The 11,022-nt window shown below is 38.4% G+C and overlaps 2 protein-coding genes across 3 annotated transcripts; both read left to right on the plus strand.

Moving 5' to 3' along the window:
• The first annotated feature begins 1,759 nt into the window (after positions 1–1,759).
• Positions 1,760–4,313, plus strand: LOC149035863 (tachykinin-like peptides receptor 86C). The gene has a single exon (XM_089191553.1). It carries the CDS (start codon positions 1,779–1,781, stop codon positions 2,775–2,777), a length of 999 nt encoding a protein of 332 aa, XP_089047679.1. The 5' UTR covers positions 1,760–1,778; the 3' UTR covers positions 2,778–4,313.
• A 2,276-nt stretch (positions 4,314–6,589) lies between these two features.
• Positions 6,590–10,228, plus strand: LOC149035864 (uncharacterized). Of its 2 annotated transcripts, none has more exons than XM_089191711.1 (3): positions 6,590–6,636; positions 6,992–7,194; positions 7,384–10,228. In XM_089191711.1, the coding sequence occupies exon 3, from the start codon at positions 7,596–7,598 to the stop codon at positions 10,053–10,055; it is 2,460 nt and encodes an 819-aa protein (XP_089047837.1). In that variant the 5' UTR covers positions 6,590–6,636; positions 6,992–7,194; positions 7,384–7,595; the 3' UTR covers positions 10,056–10,228. The 2 variants fall into 2 exon arrangements, with proteins under 2 accessions (XP_089047837.1, XP_089047836.1); XM_089191710.1 differs by lacking the exon at positions 6,590–6,636 and adding an exon at positions 6,687–6,911.
• The last annotated feature ends 794 nt before the right edge of the window (positions 10,229–11,022 follow it).

Consider the following 11,022-nt stretch of genomic DNA (forward strand, 5'->3'; position numbering starts at 1 on the left):
GTTGACTACAGATTAAACAAGTATTTACTTAGGCACTGTCTTGAGGGGCGTTAAACTACCGCGTTTTATCGAACGACAAAATCGACAAATCGATGTCGGATAACCATTAATGAAAATAAATATGGCACAAAGATAATTTTATATGAATTTATAGTTTTGGTTCTGACGCGAATTTTACTCCTGTGGTTGCTTCGCTTTAAGCATATATTATTTTGAAAATAAAGTTAATTCATCGTCCGCTATTTCAGCTTGACAGCGCGCGTTGCGGAGCCGTCTCATTATTTCATAGTCATGGACCTGCCAAAACTACGTGAGATAATTTGCATGCAATTAAACTACGATAGGAAGGCTATGAGGAAAAACAAAATTGATCTGAAGGTGACGGTTCCATAACGGAATTTTGACATTAAAGTGATCCGAAATGTGACGTACGCTTTCTTATGATTGTGGTGGCCATGAAAACACACTGTTGGGAAACAAATTTATGAGGAATTTGTCTCCACTTTCTGTTTGCTGTTACGGTCAACCATCTAAGAATTTTAAATAACAAGCCCTACGTTACAAGACGCCATTGACTTAAAGTTAAATTATCATTTTTTTTTAATCAAACTTAATTGCGTGTTATTTGTACAGTGCATTATTTTTTGTCGAATTAATAGGAATGGACTGTAATATATTATAGGAATGGACTGTAAATGAAATGACATGTCCTAATTCGATGGCAAATGAATAATTATCCCTAGATTAAATACATTATGGATAATATTCATAAAAAATACTATGCCTCTACTTAACCCAACACACATCGACCATTAAGAAGCTATTTGGCTTGCTTCGAAGCCAAATAGCTTCTTAACCTCTAATTAGTTTTTTTGTGACTTTCAAAGCGGAAGACGTAAGCCCGTGTTGTATGTGCTTTGAGAATTAATATGAGGCATGTTGGATTTGAGATCCATTTGAGAACTCCCACATGCAAACATTTATGTTCGATATTCCTGTCCGACTGTCAAGAAGAGATGCAATCGAGACCCGCATTAATATTCATAGAAAATCATTTTGAAATGTTTAAAAAGAGAAGTGTTCAAGATTAAGCTCTCGGGCCACTAGAATTAGCACGCGGCTAACAAATTGTGAAATTAAAGAGAACTTGCTCCTTTCTTTAAAAAAAAACTGTATTAAATGCATAGCATAAAACGAAAAAAAAAAAACGCAAAAACAAAAGCAAAACAAAAAAATTTCGTCATGGGTGTAGATTCACTCTTCGTAGTGATCTACAGTCGGAGTTAAAGCAATGAATTTTCAGAATATCATGTTTTCCAGAAATTTCCATGATTCTGAAATTCACAGTTAAAACTGAAAGATGACACGGAATGATTTATGCCATTGTACTTCACCAGAAAAAAATACGTTTTTCACGATATAACCTATTTAGCTGGTAGGAACAAAAAAATTATTAAACACTTATTTGATCCTGTCAATAAAAAAAAGTTTCGATGACTATCATGGCTCTCTTTTTTCAATTTTGACCCTTGTAATCCACAACAAGGCAATTCGTATGTGAGCTCCTTCGAAATGACGTTTGGCTTCCCTTCTTCCTCGATTCCTAAAACGCATCTAACCGTTGCACAAGGCCCCTAGATAAGAGATAACAATATATAATCAAGTTCAAAATATTTGTAAATGAAACGATTTTTTTGTTTCAATCTCGCTTCTGAGTCTCATCTCATTTCGATTTCCTTCCTTCCATAACAGACAAAAATATTACATTCAGATTCGCTATGGTAACAGACGAGGCCAAAGTGATTTTGACCGTGATCTACGTGGTAACAATGGTCGTTGCCTTTGCTGGCAACACGCTTCTGATCTACTTCGTGTGGAAGAAACCGGAAGTGCGATCAATGACCAGCTCCATGTTCGTCAACATGGCGGTGGCTGATTTGTTACTTACGCTAGTTGTAATGCCTTTCTCCGTTATTCACCTACACAATGGCGGCAAATGGCTTATAGTTCATGATCTGGCTGGGGAAATAACATGCAGAGGCTTTTACTATGTTGCAATGGTCACTGCGGCTTCTTCGATACTGTGCCTGGCGTTCATGGCTTACGACAGATACACGGCGATTCTTCACCCTTTCCGCCCCCTTCAATGTATTCGTAAGGCAAAGTACGCTGCACCTATCATCTGGATTCTCTCGATGCTATTAATGTCTATAATTCTTGTTATTTCGGATTTTGATCCGTTGGAGGACTTTTGCGGTTTCAACTTTGACATCTTGGGAAAAGAAAGCACCACAATTCGTGGCGGAATTTTCGTTTACTTGTTTGTAGTCCAATATTTTTTGCCACTAAGTGTCACATCCATCCTGTACGCTAAAACCGCTCACAAATTGTGGTTTCGTCAAGTTCCTGGGAATTATTTGTCACAAAATCAGAGGCAACAGGAAATCGCCAAGAGAAAAGTGGTCAGAATGCTTGTCATCGTTGTCGCTGTATTTGCTGTATGTTGGCTACCCACGCAATTCTTTCAGCTGTATCAGGTGATCAAAGAAACGCAGCCATTGCCTCCCTTTGCTATGTACCTCTGCTACTGGTTGGGTCATGGCAACAGTGCCATAAACCCATGGTTGTACATCTCCTTGAGCTCAAGGCTCCGCCTGGCGTTTATTCGAATGGTAAAAAAGAAATTCAGTCGGCCAGCCGGAAGAGTGCGTTTGAAGAAGACAGCGGCGACAACTAATCTCCTAACACACGGAACACAAGTGGAGTCTTCTGTATAACATGGAAAAATTGAAATTAAACTCACTACTGCAAAAACAAATGTGATAAAAAAGGTATACGAAACTCAGAAAATTTTGGGTGATTAATTTGATAGCTTTAAACCATTCATTGCCTTGTCTTCATTTATCACCCTATTGCAATTGGCGTACCCATTTCATAATGATGATCAGTGATAAAAATGTCTTAACGTATCAGCTAACGGATATCATCTCTGGTAATAAAATACAATGTTTGCTAACTAACGAGGAAAATGCTCAGCAGCCAGCAGGGAGTTCTGCAAATTTATTCACAGAATTGAAGGCTTCACTACGCAGCCAGTAGAGTCAACAATTTTCTCCATTTGCATGGCATAATTTTTTTTTGCAGTAAGGGTCCACACCATTTAACTGTTTCAAACTCATCGGAAAAACTTAGCGTAAATAAATTGAGATTAAAGTGTAAACTGAAGTAGGGAACAATCTCACGTGATATTTCGGTCAAGTGAATGCGAATAAAAATAATATACGTGCTCAGAAATAAATGTGGGAAGTAATATCTCTTATTCTCACTTTGAAGGAATTTTGTTTTTGAGGTCACAACCTTACGGGATTATAAGTTGAGGATTTCCGAGTAACTGCACGTTGCAACATCATCCAGTGTGGTAAAAAGTAACTTTCACCTCAAACATAGAAAGTAGTTTGGTTTTGTAGTCTCGTTTGGGATGGGCTTTTACATACAAATCGCAAATAATTTCTAGGTTTGATGTTAGCTCATGACAATAAACACCTTCCCACAAAAGGTTAAGTTAAACTAAAATTGTTATAAGGGAGCATGATACTGGAGCTATTTTATCAGTTGGCGGGTCCTGCAACGGTGTCTTACTGGCCGTTGAAGACATGTCATGTTGTTCTATCATCTCGATAACTTATAGTTTTTTTTTTTAATAAAGGTAATTGGAGGGGAAGGTGTTATAACAGCGACTTACCGGCGGTTAGGGGCAAACCAAACTGTTCTGTTATTATACAATATGACTTTTTCTTGGCAAAGAGAGGGGTCGGTTAGAGCCAAGTTCGCTTCTCCTTTTTCAAGTTATACTCTTGGTTCTATTTAAAAGAGATAACTGACGCCAGTGGCCAGCCCGAGAACTGGGAAAAAGGATTGAGAGATCGAAGCGCACATTCTTATCCATTATTAAACTTTTCATAACATTGTACAAATTAGTTTTGTTTTAATGAAGGGGTGAGTAAAGATTATAAAAATTAATCTGTAAAAAAATACAGTTCCACCAATGACATTAAAGAAGTTAAAACGTCTCTCTCTCTCCCTCCTTCAGTTTTGTGCCCAAAAAAGTAATTGGATATGTCAGGAAGTTGAACTAAATTATCACCGTTTCAGTCCATGAAATGCTGAAATATGCACGCATTTTGATTGGTCTGTGGTCACGATCTTTTGGAGGCAGACGCATTGATGACCCCACCATTGTTTTCTTTTATTTATTATCAAATCAAACAAGCATGTTGTCGTTGGTCTCTACAGTAACAGATCACAGAGGACGTCAAAATGTGGTTGGACCATCGGTGAAAAACCTCGGTGCTCAGCTGTCTGTTTCTTCAGCGTATCGCGGAAAACTTACTAGCGATGTTATTATCGAAACTGGAGTAAACCAGTGCGAAATTTAAGTCTCGCTCTTTGTCAAAATGCCCCCAAATTTTCCTTTGTTTTTCATTTAACTATTGCTATCATGAAAGATTGGAATAACAAACAGCATAAGCTTATATCTATCTTCGCTTTCTCCTACAGGTCATCCAAATTTTCCACATTTAGACACTTAGTCTCGCCTATAGAACGAAATAAACGCCCCCAAGCTCTCCTGAATCTGAATATCCTTTGGTGGCATAGGAAAGTGTGACAAGTGGTTGTTTTTAATTATTGCGAATAATAGGAATAATATAACCAGAATTTACACTCCAAACTTGAAATTTATACTTTGACGGCGTCGAAAGACAACGTGGTGTCGAAATTTCGCTCAGAAGGAGAAGAACAACAACAAAAGAGAACTGGGCGTTGAAGCGTCCTTCCTTTAACACATGCAATCCCAGTGCATTATTGCATAGGGAACAGGGGTTATTTACGAACAAAAGCATTCATGAAAAGCAAAACGTTCATGAAGATCTGTGGGCCAGGCGTTCAGCATACTCGACTACAAGTAGATATAGATACGATGTATTTGTCCGATAGGTTCACTTTTACTTTACTTGCCTGTCATGAATTAATGCTACTGCAAAGGTCTTTTCAAAACCGTTAAAATGAAATAAAAAGCACAATTATGTTTGCAAAAGCGGCATACTAATTCAATTGATCAGCGCTACCTGAAACACGAAGGGACATCGACTGGACTTTGTCGGAAATTGAAGTTTTATAGCCAACAACATCTTGGATGATTATCGTCAGTGCTTAAGACGCGACTATGGAGTTGGCTCGCAATTACTTCGTAACATGCAGCCGGCTCATTCCTCCTTATTTATTCCAGTTTTGCAAAGTCTCTTTTCTTTACTTGATCTGTGATATTATTTACTGCCCAGTCCAGGCATCCATCACTTTCCTGCTCTCACAACACCAACGACTTTTCGATTTTTGTTTAAATTACATTTATCGTTTACACCGTGTATATACAGTTCTGTGTGTTTATCTTAAATGTAGCGCTCATAACGCAAATCAGTTATAGGAAACTTTCGCTATCTTACATTTACCAAATTTGTAGTAAATGTTTCATGTTATGAAAGAGATTACAGCCTTGATTCTTTCCGGACAGCTTCCTGCTCAGGTGATAAAAAGGCATTTTCATTTTCAGTTTCTGTTTTGTCTGTGGCTAAACTTAATATGATAAGACTGTTATTACTGAGTAAATAATCAGTAAAGGGAACAAACGTGGCCCCTAAAATCTTTTGACGGAGTGCTTGTATTTGGACAGGCAACAGGTGAAGCTTGTTAACCAATCAAATTCCAGCAGGACAAACCCTATTCAATGTTAAGTATCAGCCGGGAACATAAAGAGGCTCAAATTAAGGCAGAATCTGCACCTCTTCCAGTTGATAACTGATTGACGATAGAAAAAGAAACACTCCGTTCCTTTCATCAGTTCCCAACTGCGAACTCTCTGGGTAAAGTGGCAGGGGAATCTCCAAGTTGCCAGTCTGGACTTTAAAATAATAACGTAACCTCCGAATTGTGACGATAGGTCTTTCGCACTAACTAGACTTTTGCGGGGAACGCAACAACAACGGGGGAAAATAGCTCGGTAGAGACCACTTGCCGTGGGAACGGAAACTCGGGACGGTTTCCTGATACACAGAGACCTGCTTCAAGCGAACTTGCCTCGGACGTCAAGGATTAGAGGGCGTTTGGTTCCACAGTAACTTTATTGCGTTCGACGTTACACGGTGGTTCGTTGCTATGCGATTTCCTCCCATAGCGTCCCTCTCGTCACGTGATCCAACAGGCCTTTGTTGTTTTCGCGTTCGATGGCTCAGTAGCGGTGGAGATATTGAAATTCGCTTCTCGGCAATACAATAAACAATATGAATACATTTGCATCTTACACAGTTGTCCAACATTCCAGTTATGGCTTTCTAATAATAAAGCTTGCATACGCTGCCGTTTGGTAACGAAAAGCGAGTTTTACTCAGTCCCCTTCTGAGACAAATTCCTGGTTTAAACGCTAGCTAAAAAGGTCAAAATCGTTACTTTCAGGGGTAGGTATATTCTTCCCATACTAAAGTATCTTTTTGATTTCGGAACCCCCCCATAGGATTGTGTTTTCGAGGTGAAATCGTTTAAGAATGTGAATTTGGCGCGTTGTGAGGGGGAAATCCATCCTGGGTAATTTTCTATTCTCGTTGTATCCTACCTATCACAAATAAAAAAGCTTTATCGTTATATGTAGACTCCGTTTGTTTGTATTTTCAATCGTGGAAACCGTAAATTTGTACCTTTTAAACCCCGATTTTATCGAGCGCTCGATGCTTCTTGCTGGCAGCCATATTGGATTCTCTACAGATCGCCAATCATTGTGTGTAATTACGGCAGTAAAAAGACCATTCGAGGAAGAATCTTCTTATGGCCAGCAATTTTTCAGGGGATAAACGGGACGATAGGTAAGCAAAGCAATTCTGAACGTCGAATTCGCGTTTGTGTGGTTATATTGAATAATTTAAATTTCTTGCTCACTTTGCAGTCGAAAACCTCTGTGCGGAAAAAGCAGAAAATGCAGTAAGCCTAATTCTCACCAAGGACGCTGTGATTCTAGTAGAACTTTTCACGCATTCTGGAAGAGTTCATCTTCACATGTAGCTTTGAAAAGAAAAGGAGAGTTACAAGAACAAAACAAAAGGTTATCACAGGACATTGAAGCGAAAAAGGCTCGGCTGGATGAATATGGTAATATTATAACTTTGAGTGTTTTCTAAACGTGCAAAAGATTTCATTTTTACCGCCATGCTACTCTGAAGTTCGAACGGAAAATTAAGTTATGCATGTACAACATTCTGTTCCTTTAGTATTTTATTTACATGTGATTGCAAAAAATGTTGAGATCTAATTTCTCTGTTTTTTTTGTTTTTTTTTAAGAGGGACAAATACAAACTTCTGTTGCTCAGAAAGATGCAGTAGAAGAAGAGCTACAAAGCCTTCAAAAGAGTGTGGAAGAAAAGGAAGATCAAGTAAAGCAACAAGAGGAAAAAGTAACACAATTAAATGAGCAATATCACAAATTTCAATCTCTGCTTGAACAAAAAGGCTTTTCAGTAGCTAGGAGGAAAAATGCCAGTATAACTTATGATATGATTACAAATGTCAATTCCAGCACTAAGTACAGACGAAGACAGGAGACAAAAAATGTATTAGAATTTATTCATGGGGGAAAGGAAGGGTCAATATATGGGGCTTGGGATTATATTTCATCTACTGCTGACAATCAAACCATGGACACACTGATTTCTGGACTTAAACGAGGGAAATATCTCCAGGGTCTGTTTGACAAGACAATGAAAGGGTATCAAAATTCCGATGAGGCTTTGAAACAAGCTGTTTTTATGAAGTACCAGAACTTTCTGTCTCGCAGAAAGTATGCCCTTGTCTGCAAAACTCAGTCTTCAGTTTTTGATCCAAACTCTGATCTATGGGTACCCCGTAACATAAAATGTTTAGGTTTGGACTTAAGGGTGCCAAATATAGCTATTTCTGACAAACGGGTGGAGAATTTTGTGAGAAGTCTTGACATTGGTCATGTTAATCAAATTCCCAATGCACCGGGTGTTTCCAGAACAATAACTGGGTTGGTTTTTATGATAATTGATCTGCACCTTAGACTTCCCTATTTATTCCGTAAGCTAATTTGGTTTAATGACAACATAAATCATTTCATCATGCAATTTTCTGATGACGGGGCCCCTGAGTCAAGTCAGCTAACCATGTCAATTGGCAGCCTAACATCATGGAATTTTGGGGACAGGGTGAGAAGCAGGGATTTCCAGTACATTTTACATTGTGTCAGTCGGGGGGAGAAAGATGAGGTGTTACAAAGTATCTGGAAGCAACACACTGATGAAATGGAAATGTTAGAGGGTAATATGTTTGTTGTTTCTAACAAGCAGTGTACTGTAGAGTTTCAGCCCAGTGCTGATATGAGCTGGCAAAGCTGGGCTAACAATGAGTTAAATCAAGCTGCCACTTACCCATCTCCTTATGCTAACGTAAGCAAAGGAAATATGTGTACTATGGGTGCCACTATTGGGATGGGGGAGGAAGATTTATTCAAACCTTATACTCTGGAGGTCAGAAATTCCCATGTTAAGAGGGTAAATGAGTTTATGATTTCCCTGCCATCTTCCCTGAATGAAAAAAATCGCCACTCTAGAAAACTACAGTTCATGGCAGAGAATGGGATTCGCCAGTTAGGCACCCCCCGAATTGGAATTTTTGCAGAGTGGCAGCGCCCAGAGCCTATCCACTGTGAAATTAATGCATGGCAACATGTGTTAAATATCATATACAGGGTAGCAGCACAAAGAGGTGTTTTTACCAAATTTATTGATATATTAAGTGCCTCGGCTGTAGAAAGGAGAGCTGATCAAGGAAATGGTGATGGGAATAGAAAATCACAAGTTTATGTTCCACATAATGATGGTGCTGGAGAACGATCTACTAGGGTTGATTTTGTTAATGTCTCTAACCAAAAGTTTGTATGTGACCTGGACAATGCACTGTCAAGTAACCATAAGGAAGATTTTGGTGAACTTGGTTGTGGGTTGGGGTATTTAGCTTCTGTGACTAAGGATCACTATAATGATGAGGCTCAGAGGCACAAGAAGCTTCCAGTGCGGTTGATAGGAGACCAGGCCATTGCTTTGGCAAACTTTTCTTTTAGGCTCATTGATGCCCTTAAAGTCTTAGATGAATCCCTAGCCCAGAAACTAGAAAGATTAGCATTAGGAAAAATTGCACAATTCCTTAGGAATGCTGGGGCTCTTTTTAACAAAATTGAAGTTAGCCCTTCCTACCTTGGTGAGCTCACAGAATTTTGTACACTTTATTTTAATTTATATGCATTATTTTTTTCATCAGATGTTAATGTAACTGTGTGGACAGTAGGGTATGCCATACCATATCATGCAACTAAACTGTATGAAAGTTACAAAGTGGGTTATGGTATAATATCATTACAGGCAAAAGAGGCTAAACATTCAGGGGTTAAAAATGACTTGGATTTGACAAACAGATCCAATAAAACAACTGAAAAAGGGAAATGGTGGCAAGTCATGAGAGCTAATTATGTAAGAGCATTTTATTTGCCAGAACATCAACCAATGCCAAGTTCTTATACTTCTCATTTTAAGTCTCGGCTTCCTTCTCAGCTAAATTCAAGCAACTTTTGCAATTGTGGAAGAGAAAAGGAAATTAATGATTATATATGTGAGGTATGTGTAGATGCCAGGGTGACTGTCCAGTGTGCAGAGGGACAGCAACTAATACCTGAAGTACTTTCATCATTAAAACCAGTCCTATGCTCTGTATGTAATGAGAGATTTCCTGATACTGTAACATACGAGGCTCATAAAAGTGTTCACTTATGCAGCAAACAGCCTGTTAGTCCAGCTACCATTAGCCGTAATCTAAACCCTAGAAATATGAAAGTAAGTGACCTAAAAATGGAGTTGCAAAGTAGGCAATTAAGCACTAGTGGAAACAAAGATGTTCTTATTAGACGCCTTGAGGGTACATTAGCAAGTGAGACTATATAGAATAAGACTTTTCACTGTCAATGTATCACCAGAAAGCTCCATAATCATATTTTATTACCATTTATAAAGTTTACATAAGTTTATTTTTTAACCAGGTAAATTTAACTGCAATGTCACCTAAGATTATTTATCATTGAAGTTGTAATAAAATTTAAAATAATATATTTTACACACCAGATGGAAAGCTAAATATATTTACAGGAAATACAGTGTCTAGAAAATTTCAACATGAGACCATGTTGACACAGACGTGTAACTAATGTATGTTTGAAAAAAAAGCTACAAACTCGTGTTTCTTTGATCAACACTAATCTCACAATATTAATTAATATTACCTTGTTTATTCATGAGACTTTGTAAGCTTTTGTCGAAAACAAAATCCTCTGCCGTGTACCGTTGAATATAAAATGTCACCATAGCCTTCTGACTTTTGAGGTTGTATTCAACAACAAAAGGAGTGTTTTTAGATACAACAACGGCTGACCTGCCTTTGTAAACAGACAACAGCTTTCCCTTTGATTTCGGTTGTTGACTGAAATGTCTTTTTCTAAGAACATCCTGGCCTTCGAATCTCGCCGGCGAAAACACTTTCTCCACTGCTTGTATACAAGATAGTGTCGAAGTAATTTTTGATTTTCTTTCATTAAATTTCACTTCTCCACTATAGCCCCTGAACAAAACTGTTATGTGACGAAATATCTGCCACGGAATGAAGATGACAACTGGGCCTACCAATGATGTTGCTTTTGAGCGACTTAGTTTCGAAGCAATCTGCTCTCCAATTTCTAAAAGGTAGCCATCCACCAGTGGACCACAAAGCTCAAGTTTGTTGCCGCAAACCTCTTCCAGTCCGCTATTCAGCTTCCCCATACCATAGTTTGGTCGTCTTTTTGCTCGCCTGACCGCCTTCATCCACTCCCGCTCAAAAGAAAACTTCAGCTCCAGTTCACTTGCGTTCCAAAATGTT

The sequence above is a fragment of the Pocillopora damicornis genome, chromosome 13, assembly GCF_964200805.1.
Source record: "Pocillopora damicornis chromosome 13, jaPocDami1.2, whole genome shotgun sequence".
Classification (NCBI taxonomy): domain Eukaryota; kingdom Metazoa; phylum Cnidaria; class Anthozoa; order Scleractinia; family Pocilloporidae; genus Pocillopora; species Pocillopora damicornis.